Source organism: Zootoca vivipara, chromosome 5, assembly GCF_963506605.1.
Source record: "Zootoca vivipara chromosome 5, rZooViv1.1, whole genome shotgun sequence".
Taxonomy (NCBI): domain Eukaryota; kingdom Metazoa; phylum Chordata; class Lepidosauria; order Squamata; family Lacertidae; genus Zootoca; species Zootoca vivipara.
The window spans coordinates 78,019,281-78,033,603 of record NC_083280.1 but is presented as its reverse complement, the minus strand read 5'-3'; the positions used below and the strand labels follow the sequence as shown (position 1 = coordinate 78,033,603).

The following is a 14,323-nucleotide window of genomic DNA, read 5'->3' as shown; positions in this document are numbered from 1 at the left end:
AGAGCCTCTGTCTATAGTAGCAGGTGAGGTGTTCTAAGCACAATTTAAGGATACTGACAAGCTCAAATGTGTGCAGAGGGCAAGCTAGATGATCAAGGGTCTGGAAACCAAGCCTTATGAGGAACGGTTAAGGAATTGGGTAAATTTAGCCTAGAAAAGAGGAGACCAAGAGGAGATATGATTGCCATCTTCAAATATCTAAAGGGCTGTCACATGGAAGATGGAGCAAGCATGTTTTCTCCTGTTCCGGAGGACCCAAAGGAATGGCATCAAGTTACAAGAAAGTTGGTTCTGATTAAACATCACGGATAATCTTCTAATGGTAAGAGCTATTCGACAGTGGAACAGACTCCCTCAGAACTGGTGGACTCCCAGTTGGACTGGAGATTTTTAAGCAGAAGTTGAACGGGTGCTTTAGTTGAAATTCCTGCATTGCAGGGGTTTGGACCAGATGACCCTCGGGTGCCTTTCCAACTCTACAATTAATTTCATTAAATCTACTCTGAGTAAACGTTAGCTGATGACTGTTTGTCAGTAATCCCTATACATGTCTTCTCAGAAATAAGTCCCATTAAGTTTAATGGGAGGCTTAGATAGAATTGTCACCTAAGTACTGTTCTTTTTGCTGAATTGAGAGACCCTTTTCCAACTAAAAACAAGAAACACAAAAGACATTGCTCTTTTCTGCATACATTTTATTTTCATTCATTCATGGTGTCTTAGGCACGAAAGCCACAATGCAAAACAAAAGACAACCCAGTGAATTTCATAAAGTTTCTGAAAATACTAGGAGACACTCTAACAGAGTTCTTTTCTGGGAGAAAAATGGGTTACATAGGAAAAACCTCCTTATACTAGTCAGCCAATTTGAGGTAAATGACACTTGTAAATTATGAAATATACACCACGTGATGTAAAGAGAGATCTCTATAATGGGAAGAAAGTAAGCTAAGATTTCAAAACATGTAGAGCTTTGCTGCTGTTACGGATATATAAAGACAATGGCTCACTAGTTTTGGTAAATGAATGAAACTAGCTTTGTTTTGGGTTTGCCAGAAGTATGGACAGTTTTGTTAACACATTCTAGTTACTTCATCTTCTCTTTCACCAGTGCCAACAGTAATCAACTTTTTTGAAAAAATAAAATAGAACAGATTTCTTCAAAGACCTGTACCCAAACAGACTAGTTCCTTTCACTGTATTAAATTCTACAGACTTCAAGTCAAAATATAGAGAAGACAGAGGAAGAGAAAAATACAGGAAAGAAGATCTGCAAGATGCCAGCATTTTTGTGAATGGGATGCTAATACCAATTCCCAGGGGATAAGCTGTCAAAAAACAAGCATAAAGAAAACAGACATTATATTCCACTGCTTATTTTTCACATTCTTGGATAGAATTTATTTTTTAAAATATAATGCTACAGTCCGCAAACAGCAATGAAAATGGAAGCCTGCCATTTCCTACTTTTTATGCCTATGTTAATTTTGTTCTCTAAATTTGTGCGTTCCCAGCCACAAGAGCATTTATCACTCAAAAGGAGACAGAAAATATTTCAAGTTATACCGAGATGGCCTTCCTTGTAAAAACAGAGCAAAATATATAGACCTATTATTATTTAAACGGCATCCTTCTTCCCTTTAAAATTCTTGTTTATAGAAAAAGCTCAAAATGCTGTGCCTTGGGGCTTCTTACAACACAACCCTAAGTATGTTCACTGAGAAGTTCTATTGTGTTCAGCGGTGCTCAGTTCCATGTAACTGTGCACAGGATCACAGCCTAGCTAGTTAACTAATGTCATTTAGAGTTAAATAATGCAAAGTAAAATTCCAATATATATTTTAGATCCTGTTAAGAGTAAAGCAAACCAGAATTGTAACCCTCGTTTAGAAAGCCCAGCTGTTATGCCTATCCACTGCATTGATAGTTTCAACTATTCTGCAGTATACAGGGCTTCAAGAATGCCCAGAGCTGATCAGAAACAGCCAGTTAGTGCCACATCTGCTCAGTTTCCCCCCAGTAACTTATTCGAAACATACCTTGTGATTTTTAAACAACAAGGCAGACTTCCCCACTGCCAGGTAAATCAGGAAGGAGCAGCAGCGATCTCAACATGAACTATAATGGTGTCTGCAGTTGCCCCACCAACCTTGAAGGACAACGATCACTTTTTTTGACACAAGAAATATGTCAAACTCCAGTGTAAGCACAGCAGCAGCTCTTGCTGGGTTTCCTACATGCTCTCACTAACTTCCCCCAGCCCTTAACAGGGAGAGGAAACAGTACCATGTGCTTTGTGTCCCGGTTCTGGTGGCTAAATGGAAAGCAAGCCTGCTAAGTTGTTTGCTGCATTCGGACATGTGAGAATTCAACAAAGAATGGTTGGGGGTAGGGTGGGATGGAATCTGTAAGAAAAATCTTGCTCATTTGAACTATATGAGACCACTGATACAGCCTGCAGTAAAAGAGAAATTAATATCTTATGTTAGGAAATCCCCTTAAAATATGCACACACGTTTTCTTGAATATTCCCAAACTTACAGCAAAATCATTGTGTCTTCCATCTCCCTACCAAGAGGTAGCTGTGATGTAATCAACAGAACCACATTGATGGGATGAGAATTAAGAGGAATGCTTAGCATTTATGATGCACACACAGTGGTTTAGAAGAGGCAAGCTTAAAAATAGGTCTTTGAAAAAGCCAAACCTCCCCCCCCCCCAAATAACCTCAAGAAGTCTTTCCCTGCTGAATTTTATTTCATGTTATGGTCATGGCCTTCCCGAAATACATACATACTATACTACATACGGAGATAATGGGCCACAGTGTTACAATCAAAACATCTTTCCTTCAAATGCCTCCAGGTTGAAAGCTGTGTCCAAAAACCTTCTGAGTGACACGAGATGTGCGTTCTTGTTACCAGTTGCTGGAGCGGCAGCTGGTTCACGGCCAACATACCTTGAAGCAGAAGAGACAAGGAGGTAAATGACAGAAATGAGATGTGACGTTTTTTGAAGCAGACACACACTGATAATAATCACCTCTTACATTAGTCACCTCTTATTATTAGATACTTTCTATAGACTGTTACTTATATGTATAGGATTCTAGTTACTATTTGCCACAGGCTAGGCTTACTTGCTTAGGCTATCCACTTATTATGCGGGTAAAAACTATTTCAGCCAACCTGTACTGTTAAGCTTCATGAATTCCATGGCGAGTGACTCCTCAAACTGTTGCCCATGTGCAAGATGCTTGCTTTATTGAAACTTCACTGGTACTCTCCTGCTTAAATCCTTTCTCTGGTTTCTGTTTCCCTCCAAGATCCTGCACAAACCTCTCCTCATCATCTGTTGTTGCCTTGTCTCACTTTATCTCTCCATTCTAATGTTCCCTCTCTGTGATTTTATCTAGCTCGACCAGCCTTAGCTGTCCAAAAGCCTCCTGCTTCCTGAATACTCTGTCCATTTCCCTGTGCTGTCCAGTATGCCAGGGCCTGCCTCTCAGAATGCCTCTCTGCAACCACCTCCTTTATTTCAAAACTCAACTTTTCTGGGTGTCCCATTCCCCCTCCACATCTGTATGCCTTACAGTAACTAGGGGTGCATAATTGTGATTATCATATTCTTTCTCTGCATACCCGCATTTCCATTTCCCCCTTTCTTTGTTTCAGATTGCAAGTCCTTTGGATCTGAAGGGGCCTGTCATACTTGCTCTTTTAAAGTACGGCAGTAGAAATAAATAGCTCGGTAGACGGGCGATTCAAACAGACTCACATACATAGTTTGAGTGCAACACCTCAAGGTTCTATAGAAAGTTGACATATATCTGAAAGAGGCAGAGAAGCAGCCTACAAAGGGGACATGGGCAGCACTCTGAATGCAGCTGGTCCCAGGCTCAATGTCCAGCACCTCCATTTTTTTATCTCCTGAAAGCCTGGCTAGGAAGAGTTGCCACTGAAGCCATGCCAGCCAGATGGAAATATCAATGCCTCCATCAAGCATCCTACCATATGGGTCGAATATGGTTCACAATGGTGCGGAAACGAGGTTTGACGTAATCATAGTAGCCTATGTTCTTGTGTTCTTCTTGACACCAAACAAGATCAGCTTTAGCATACTTCTCAATTTCCGATTTTAGCAAGTCGAAAGGGAAAGGGGAGATCTAGAAGGAAATGGGAAGATATTGTGAAATATAGAAATTTCTGGCATGGTAACAGGTCCCCGCTGCGTACACAGCCGACACATCTTTATTCCTCAAATACATGAGGAATATTGTCTACCGCTCCCAGTGAGTGTGGCACATTTCAAAAAAAAGGAATCTCTCCAAATAAGTGTGTAAGGAATGTTCTAATATAGCGATCCGACCCACACGTAACAGTTACATTGGTGAAGGCAAGAACAGTTAGCAAGTATATGTAGGTAACTCGCAATTTACACATATTTAATTTGTGTGCATTCCGCTTTACGTACTTCACAAAAAATGTAAAATAATAATAATAATAATAAGGGAGCAGAATGGGAGCAGGTGGGCAACCAAAACCCAATGTGTTTTGACTAAATCTGATTTTGGCTTTATGGGCTATTCCCATGAAAGTTGAGAGTTGCCTGTATTTCACTTTTGCTGCAAATTTCTGAAGCTGCTGTGAGTACTGTCATTTCTTTGACAGAAAATACATGTACTGCCACTTTCATCATAAATGTACTTTTTATTTCACTCACATGAATACTTATAGACACAATCTAGTCAAAGCTGAGCACTCAGGTCTCATTGTCTTAGCAAATGAGTGGCACTGACCATGTTTAAACTTTCATTTCAAACCAATGAGTCTTAACTGTGCTTACCTTTTTATACATGGGGCAGAATCCGCCAAGTTAACATGAACATTTGAAAATTTACCAATATGGGTGTATATGACATTGCTGGTTTTTTAAAAAAAATAAATTTCGATTTTTAAAAAATTATACAATACAGTCACAGCAAAGAAAAGAAAAGAACATGTTGCTTTCTGTAAATGATATATTCTTCCCAGGCACTACATCTGTTGAGTAATCCTACTGTTATTCTTGGACTTAGATACATTCCTGCTGACATCAAAAGGAACCAAAAGCATGTCACAATGGCATACAGTGTTTGGATGTCATTTTGAGAATCCTCATCACGAGAATCCTCAGATCAAAAGTGATGCCAAAAGCACTTTAACTTGCAATGCACTACCTGTTAATGTTGAGAAGGCAGAAAGTGGAAAACGACCATTTTTAAAATCAAATGTTCATTTTGGTCAATATAGTATTTATTTATTTTTCATTTTCAGAAAAAGGAAATGGAAAAACAGTTTTAAGCATCACTTGTGAAAAGCAGCATTAGAATACCCTCGTGAAGGCAGATCACTAAGTATCCACATTTTATAAATACAGAATGGGGTTCATAATTTGCAGAAATCAGCCTAGTCAATTCCGATCAGGTAAGATTCATCAGGTAGGCTTGGGACAGACTCCCTGCCTAAAACCTTGGAGAGACGTGCAAGTCAGTACTGAACTAGATGAACCGTTAGTCTGACTTTGCTAATTTCCTTCATGAGTTTAAATCACCCCATGGATGAGCTAATTTCAGGTGCACAATCAACCGAGCCAGTTGCGATGGTAACGGCCCAGTGCCCCAACTATATTTGTGATTAATGCATGTCAGCTCAGCAGTCTGTTAGTTGGTCTGTCGGTCCTCAGTCTGTTGGTGTTGCTTGTTCGGTGTTATATGGAACTGTGTCTGTATTTGTCATACTCTGGCTTCTCCTCAGATCGTATAAATCTGTATTTGTCTGTATCTATGTCCTTAGCTGCTTCCATGTGATGACTGGTACTGGGAGCAATTTCCACCACTTGTGTATCTCATATCAGATTCACAACAGATTCAGTATGAGAAAGGTTATTATGTGTACTTCACAGACATGTACATTTAAAAAATAACGCGCACAACAAGTTCTCTCTCTTTCCTTTACCTGTTCCAATCTGGTTATAGCCACCTCCTTCTCCAAATCCTGGTTCTTCCTCTCTCTAACAAGATCATAGTATACCTTCCCAGTACAGAAAATCACCCGCTTGACCTCCCCGGGAACTTCAGCTGCAGGTCCTTCTTCAGGAATCACACGCCTGAAGCTGGTACCTAGATGCGCAACAAAAGTGTTTTACTACAAGGTGTCTAGTCTGATCAACCCTAGAGGATTTCTCAAAAATAGAAGTAATTTTTGGTATATTCCTTGGATAAGCCTTCCTTCCTTCCTTCCTTTCCTTCCCTCCCTCCCTCCCTCCCTCCCTTCCACCCTTCCTTCCATAGGTTTCATTCTCACCAAAACTTAGGGATACTACCACTCTCTAGTAATTATGCAGAGAAAAAATGACTCCCTTCATGAAACACAACTGGTTCTCAGTGGCAATTTCTCCTAGCTCTCATGTACTTGTATCAGTTCTGTAATTCTTAAATTCAATAACATTCTGAACAGGCAGAGGAACAGCAATCATTGTTATAACCATTATAAATTTTAAGAAAACATAGAAGTTTGCTTTGTATATGAGATCCTCCTAAATTGAGGGTCATGGTTGCGCTCTGGCCCCTTAAGCCACCCCCACGGGGTGAGCTGTTACTAGGCATGGCCCAAGCCTTGTCAGTTGGGCCCTGGGATCGTGCCTGGCTGTTTGGGCCAATTGGGGCAGATGGCATGATCCTGGAGTCCTATAAATGCGGCAGCGTGACGTGGTGGGGCACTTGCTCCGCGCTGCCGAACACCCGCCCTCACCCCCTAATTTGGTGATGCTGCTTTGGCCTTGCTTTGGATTGGGTCGCCTGCTTTGGAGCAGGGGCTGGGTAGGATTTTTTTCCATTTGGCAGATTGGCTTTGGCCACTTGGTTTTCGCCTACCCCCTTAGCAATAATCACAACTTTATAAGGTTAGGCGGTTAGGCATTGGCTTATAGAAATGTGCGGGAGGGGAGGTGTGGCCATCACCTGCCCCTCCAGAATTAGGGTATTCCGGTAAAGGAATCTGGGGGTCCTGGATCTTGCCCGAAGTCCACTTGAGGGGCTGGGGCCATGCTAAGAACCACAGGAACCCTGGGGTGAGCTTCAATCAATCTTCATCGATGTTGCTCCCTCGTTTGGTGTTTACTCTTTCAGACTGCTAGCCAGAGAGGCTGGAGTCAGTTATAGTCTCTGACCAATGCCTAGGCCAATTTGTTTTGTAATCAATAAAGTTGTGGCCAAAATTTTGCCCAAAAACTTCAACTAAAATTATGTGCCCGTTTTAATTTGTTTACTGGGGAAGGGCTCAGGGGCCTCGAGGCACAACAGTGGAGACCTTAATCTTGGCTGATGAGCTGACATCACAAATTAGTTCCCCCAGCAATCGCGGATCCATTTGCAGCTATTTTACTGTGTTTTTGCTGTTTTCTTCCTGCGGAAGGGTCTCCATGCCACAAATGTAGTACTCCCATGCCAACAATGTAATGTAAGGCGAGGACTTTGGATCTCACAACAGAAAAAGGGGTTAAAATGTTTCAAAACAAAACATACATAAGTGAACCTACCTGACACCATTTCATCAAAGCTGGATTTTGCTTCAGGATGTCTCAGCAAGGACTTTGGTGTGAAAATAATCAGCTGTAAAATAGGCGGTATAATAATTGTAAAATGTTGCTACCATGTTGCCTTATATTGAGTCAGGTTACTTCACACAAGCAAATAATTTGACTTCCATACAAAAAAGTAATGGGTTCAATGCCTGGAGATGAACTAGGGTAGAAGCACCCCTATCTAAAGGGTCTTAAGTTTTAATAAAATTTATGGAGATTTGAGCACTTTGCTGTCCTTGGATGCCTCTGCCTGCCCCAATCTCTCTGATATCTAAAAAGTACATTACATAAATCAGTAATGGACAAAGTAGTCAACCATTAGCCAAAATAGTTTGTCTCAGTGGGGCAGGGATATGTAGTGCGGCATATCTGTATCTAAACAAATTGCAGTATGGCTTTCTGGAACAATTTTGAATATTCTAGATGTTTCCTAAAATAAGCAATTGAGCTCTTTAAATTTTTTACTATAATTAAATTTAAACCCACTTTCTACAGTACAGGCCTAGTCTTCTATCATCCATACTTCATTATTTTTACAGAAAAGACTGAAATATTTTTAATTAGTACAAAAGCACTCAAATGTCACTACTTACAGGCTTCCTAAATGGCAACAAGAGCTGCCTTCGGAGGACATGGAAGTAACTGGCTGGAGTTGAACAGTTCACCACAATCCAGTTGCAATCATAGAGTTGAGAAACTGCAAAATCATCATCAAATTCCTGAACAAAGGCAGATTATGGGCATTAGAAAGGAAGCCATTAGCCTGGTTTGCACATCTTGCTAAGCCAATCCATGGTTTAGTGTGAAATTGTGAATATGTAGACTCTGGAAGGAGAATGTGGCAGCTTTGCTTCTCCCCAGTCATCCTGCAGCTGTGGTACACTGAATGTACAGATGACTTGGTTTAACAAGTCATCCAAATCCAATTGATTTAGCTCTCTCTGGGCTATGCTATCCACAAGCTATAAGCAAAGTTAGCCCTATGGTTTCTGGCTCATGGTGTGTCCAGGAGAGCTAAACCATGAGCCCAGGTTTGGGTGACACATTGAGCCATGGCTTAACTCAACACAACAGAGCAGCCAAGGAAGAATGTAACAGTCTCAGCTTCCTTTCCAGTCGCCTGAATGCTTGTGCATTTATGCTAAACCATGGTTTGGCTTGCAAACCAAGTTCTCTATTTACCACCATTTTTACACTTTCACATTTTGATAGGAACAAAGGAAATTAGACAAAGGCCTGTAAACACATCACCACAGTCTACTTCAGCATAGGAAAAACAACCATTCAAGAGTTAACTTTTACCACAACCCTGTCTAGGTCAGGCAAACCTACAGAACATACTAACACTGCTATAAATGTTACCACCGTAGCCTAAATTTGACCCTATCAGGCTAAAGAGGCAGAGGAGAGTGCACCATTTCTTAATAAACTCAATGAAATATAGTTTCAAATGTGTGTACCATATTTTACAAGGTGAAGGAGCATCTCCATCCCCATCATTTTGCCTGGACACTGGCAAGAAGTGAGGTTACATGGAACCAGGCAGGGGGCCTTCTTCGTAGTGGCGCCCGCCCTGTGGAACGCGCTCCCATCAGATGTCGAGGAAATGAACAACGATCTGACTTTTAGAAGACATCTGAAGGCAGCCCTGTTTAGGGAAGTTTTTAATGTTGGGGAAACTGTTTCAGGACAGAAACAGTTGTGGACACTTTCCTTCCTCTGCTGGACACTGTTGAGAAACTTGCTGCTGCTGCCCCTGCTGCCTAAGTTGTGTCAGTTGTGTCATTGATTGCTTACTGTTGTGTCATTCACCGCAACTATGGCGAGCCTCCCTCTCTGAGATGTAACAAAGGACAGCTCCTGATGCCCAGCTCTGGTGTCAGGGACCATGCTGAGGAGGGCTGCATTGAGGAAGAATGGTGGGAGCCTCCCCTATTTTCAATGTTCTGTTGAAAGCCGCCCAGAGTGGCTGGGGAAACACAGCCAGATGGGCGGAGTAGAAATAATTTTTTATTATTTTATTGTTATTATTATTAGTGCCTGAAGAGAGACGACTGGGTAGGAAGGAAAAATAGATATACTTACTGGAAAGGCATCAGCATCATCGTTACACATCTGAAGGAATCTCTCTGGCCTGGCTGAAGAATGCTCCGGGCCCTAAGAATCACATCATGTAAAGAAAAACAAGTTGGAAGAATCTAGATCCTAAATATAATTGTCATTTATTTCCTTACTGGGAAGGATGATGTGCTTAGTTGGTTCGATAGAAGTGGTTGTGTGTGGCCTTTATAACCGTCCTCTCTGACATAGGTTTAATAGATGGCTGACTATAACATGTTTATTGTATAAATGGAGCACACTATTACACAGATGGTGAACCTCATTGAATGCAGTGGACTTTATTTCCATGTAGAAATGCACAGGATTAACCACTAGGTTAAAGGTAAAGGACCCCTAGACGGTTAAGTCCAGTCAAAGGCGACCATGGGGTTGCGGCGCTGATCTCACTTTCAGGCCGAGGGAGCCGGTGTTTGTCCACAGACAGCTTTCCGGGTCATGTGGTCAGCATGACTAAACCGCTTCTGGTGCAACGGAGCACTTTGATAGAAACCAGAGCACACAGAAACACCATTTACCGTCCCGCCACATCCTATTTATCTACTTGCACTGGAGTGCTTTCAAACTGCTAGGTTGGCAGGAGCTGGGGCAGAGCAACAGGAGCTCACCCCGTCATGGGGATTCGAATCACTGACCTTCTGATCAGCAAGCCCAAGGGGCTCAGTGGTTTAGACCACAGCTCCTCTTACCTTTACCTAACCACTATATGCATTTTGGGGGGCTATTCTCTCTTTCAATCATTACACATTTGCTCTTTGGGAAATACCCACTGATACACATTAGTAACAGCAATTCCTTCTTATCTAAATAAATATTAGAGATATCTAATTGTGAAATTAGTTGCACACAGGGAAACTATTATTCTGATCAATGGAAGCCCTACCATTCCTTCCATTCCATGAGGCAAAAGCAGGACAATCCCATTGTGACGAACCCACTTAGCCTGTCCCGAGCTGATAAATTGATCGATGATGCACTGTGCTGTATTGTGGAAGTCACCAAACTGAGCCTCCCAGCACACAAGAGCATTGGGACTTGACAAAGCAAAGCCAAGTTCAAAACCTAAGGGCGGGGGGGGGGGGGGAGAGAGAGAAGAAATATATGATCAGTACTCACTATATTCTGTTATGACTGTACGCAATGTATTGAGAATAAAACCTGAAGATGAATTACAGAATGGCATTACAGGATGAAGTAAATTAGGACTATGCCTTTTATGCATCCAATAATTAGAAACTTTTAGTATATACGAATATACAAAACATCTATGTCAAAAACTGATTCAATACAACTGTTTTGTGCATCTCAGTCTTTGGAACCATCGCAACCGACTTCTGAAAAGGAAAAATGAGGTCAAGGAAAACCATATTCTGCAATAAAAAAAGCAAATGCCAGAATGGCTTGGGTAGCATTTCAAAAATTTGGAGTGGTTGTGGCAAGATAGGTTGTGGGCCACTTCCATTATACTTAACATGTTGTAGCTTATAGCACAGTGATGTTGCAATATTTCAAAAAATCTGACATACAGCAAACACAATTGGGTCCGTCTGGAATGTTCTGTGGGATTCTGGTAGGAAGCGATTGAATTCCCCCCCCCCCCCTCTGTGTGTTCTGGATGACCATATAGCAAAATCTTACTTCCATGGTAGGAATTAGGGCATTAAATAATGGGTAAAAACAGAACAGGAATTTACTAAAATCTAAAGTATCATCGTTCTTGCCCAGCAACTCAGCTAAGGCAGATGGATGGTAAATTGCTTTAATAGCTCTAATCACAATGCTGCTTTGTTGTGCTGTTTCAAAATACAAGATTTCAAGCAGAGGCAGAGAGTTCCTAGAAACATAATTAAATATAATATTAACCTAGTTTCTCTTTTAATGACCCACCTTGACTCCAGGGTCTTATTTATTTTACTGCTTCCAGCTAATAGTGCCTGTTGGACAAAATGCCTATTCCCCCCCCCCCCCGTTTGCCCCTCATGTTACCCCCTTTCCCAGGATCATTTGCATTTAAATAGGTCATTGGATTGGCATGAGGACAAATATTCCTGCAGCAACTTTAAATGATGCCATGTAGCTCTAATCATCAACATACATCAGATGGATCGATGTCAAGTGAGCAGAATGGTCTATAATTTACTGGTATGATATCTAGAAATGCATTGCACCCTGTAGGAGACCCTTGTGTGAAGCTACTGAGGCAAATCACATAAGCTTAAGGAATCTGGAAAAGGCAGTCTCTGGTCCGTTCTTTTGTTGGGGCATGCGATCTATTCAAATGGATTTTTTAAAAAAAACCCACAGATCTATATGCAGAAACAGTCCTGCCCTCAAAGAAGATATATATACATGTTTATAGGGCTGCTATACATCTGTAATTTCCCAGACATAGATGGGACTTGGCAGTGGGAAACAGCTTCTGGGGGGAAATCGCTGAAATATCCGGGAAACTCTGGACACACAGCAACCCATGTTGGGAGTGTAGATTTTGGTGAATTTCCTTTACAATAACTCAAAAACTTTGGGCAAAACAAAAAGCTCAACACCTTATGTCTCTAGATTTTCACTTTTTGAAATCTGGAAACCCTATTTTACACCTTGAGGCTCTTTAGATCTAATCCACAGATAAATATGTGCAAATGCCACCTTACTGAATGGGTACCCAGCATGTCATATGAATCTCTGTTCTCAAGAGAGGTTAAAAACCATCACCAGCTGTGCGGCCAGTCAGCTGGCAAAAGCAATATTCATTCTTGACTGTTTGCTTACAGGATTGTTAAGAATGGCAATTCTTGCTCTTTTCCTGGATGTGAGGTATGCACTCAAGTAACGGTGGGTGCCAATGCCACAACAGCACTGGTAGATAACTCAAGAATAGGAATTCAATACTGCCCTATGCAGTTTCTAGCAGGAAAGGTGTTGGGTTGAGGTTCCCTGATCTCCCAGGTAAGTTCTCTGAATATATCCCATTACCTGCTCCTATCCAAACCGCCAAAGCATTTCAGGAAGAGGAGGACAAGCAGATTTGCAGATAGGCACACTATTAATACATAGCGCTTAAAACAAGATTGTTCCTTTCAACAATAAAAAATTACACTGTTTAATATAAACATTTAGATATATTCTTTTTTTAAAAAAATCATCTGATGAGGCTGTGCTTTGAAACATCGTATTTATCTGAATGGTCCTTAAAATAAATAGAGTGCTGCACAGAGAATTTTAAAAAACACCTTACAATTTAAGTACTGCAAAAACGAAAGAGAGAAGGGGAGACTGGGCAGATTTCAAAATTATAAATGAAACCTTTGCACATTCTAAAGTATCAAACTTTCATAAAGGTTTGCTAAAGGGCTGGACCCAGGTGGCGCTGTGGTTAAACCACTGAGCCTAGGGCTTGCTGATCAGAAGGTCGGCGGTTCGAATCCCTGTGACGGGGTGAGCTCCCGTTGCTTGGTCCCAGCTCCTGCCAACCTAGCAGTTCGAAAGCATGTCAAAATGCAAGTAGATAAATAGGAACCGCTACAGCAGGAAGGTAAACGGCGTTTCCATGTGCTGCTCTGGTTTGCCAGAAGCGGCTTTCTCATGCTGGCCACATGACCTGGAAGCTGTACGCTGGCTCCCTCGGCCAATAATGCGAGATGAGCGTGCAACCCCAGAGTCGGTCACGACTGGACCTAATGGTCAGGGGTCCCTTTACCTTTACCTTTTAAAGGGCTGGAACCCTTCACCCTGTGTCCCTCGAGGCTTCCTGCTCCTCCCAATTTATTTCGATTAATGGTTTTGTCTTTTTTTGTGAGGCAGCTGCCTTTTTCTGGTGGGTGTTGCCTGTTTTTTGTCCGTACGTTGTTTGGGATAGGTGTATGTGTTTCATCTGTTTGGGGGAGATTTTGAGCATCACCAATTTCCATTCTGTGAAACGAGTACCTTGGGGTATCTACAATGGTTTTAGATTTCTAATTGTGCGCACAGGCTCAAAAATGTTGGGGACCCCTGTTGCATGGCTAGTCCAATACAAAGTTTAAGGTGCTGTTTTTTATTCTATGTTAAAAAGAAAGCAGGGAAATGTTTGCAAATAACCGTAAGGTATTGGATGTTCTCCAGAATACTGAATTTGCACTCACTCAAACCCTGCACTCTTTACTGGCGCTTCATATGGAATTGAGTGAAGAAAAGAGAGTCCCACATAGTCACACTACTAGAAGGCAGTAGCTGCTTGGACCTGTCTTAAAGGTGGGAATCCATCAAGGAAATTTCTCATCAGGAGAATACAAGAAAGGGAAAAGCATGGATTGTGAAAAGGAAACCAGGATATTGAACGGAGAAGACAGCAGTTAGTCAATAGTGAAACAGAGGTAAGGAATGGCTCAGTTGGTAGAGCATGAGACTTAAGACTCGGGGTTGTGGGTTTGAGACCCACGTGGGGGGGGAAAGATTGCTGCATTGCAGGGGCTGGACTGGATGATCCTTGGGATCCCTTCCAACTGGAGATGTGATCAAGCATAAGGGATTCAGATGAGGAAGGGTGGAAATAGGTTTCGGTAGCTAGGTTAGGTTAGAATGCAATGGACAGCACAGAAGCTGA

The 14,323-nt window shown here is 41.7% G+C and overlaps 1 protein-coding gene across 1 annotated transcript in view; it reads right to left on the bottom strand.

Moving 5' to 3' along the window:
• Positions 1-698: 698 nt before the first annotated feature.
• The window catches only part of OGDHL (oxoglutarate dehydrogenase L), a 54,074-nt gene continuing 40,449 nt past the window's right edge, over positions 699-14,323 (bottom strand). Inside the window, exons 16-22 of the mRNA XM_035137810.2 lie at positions 10,625-10,803; positions 9,709-9,780; positions 8,217-8,342; positions 7,579-7,651; positions 5,997-6,160; positions 4,011-4,165; positions 699-2,959 (exon numbers count right to left, since the gene is read on the bottom strand). Of these exons, the coding sequence (XP_034993701.2) occupies positions 2,836-2,959; positions 4,011-4,165; positions 5,997-6,160; positions 7,579-7,651; positions 8,217-8,342; positions 9,709-9,780; positions 10,625-10,803 (893 nt within the window). The 3' untranslated portion in view covers positions 699-2,835. The remainder of the gene's footprint in view (positions 2,960-4,010; positions 4,166-5,996; positions 6,161-7,578; positions 7,652-8,216; positions 8,343-9,708; positions 9,781-10,624; positions 10,804-14,323) is intronic.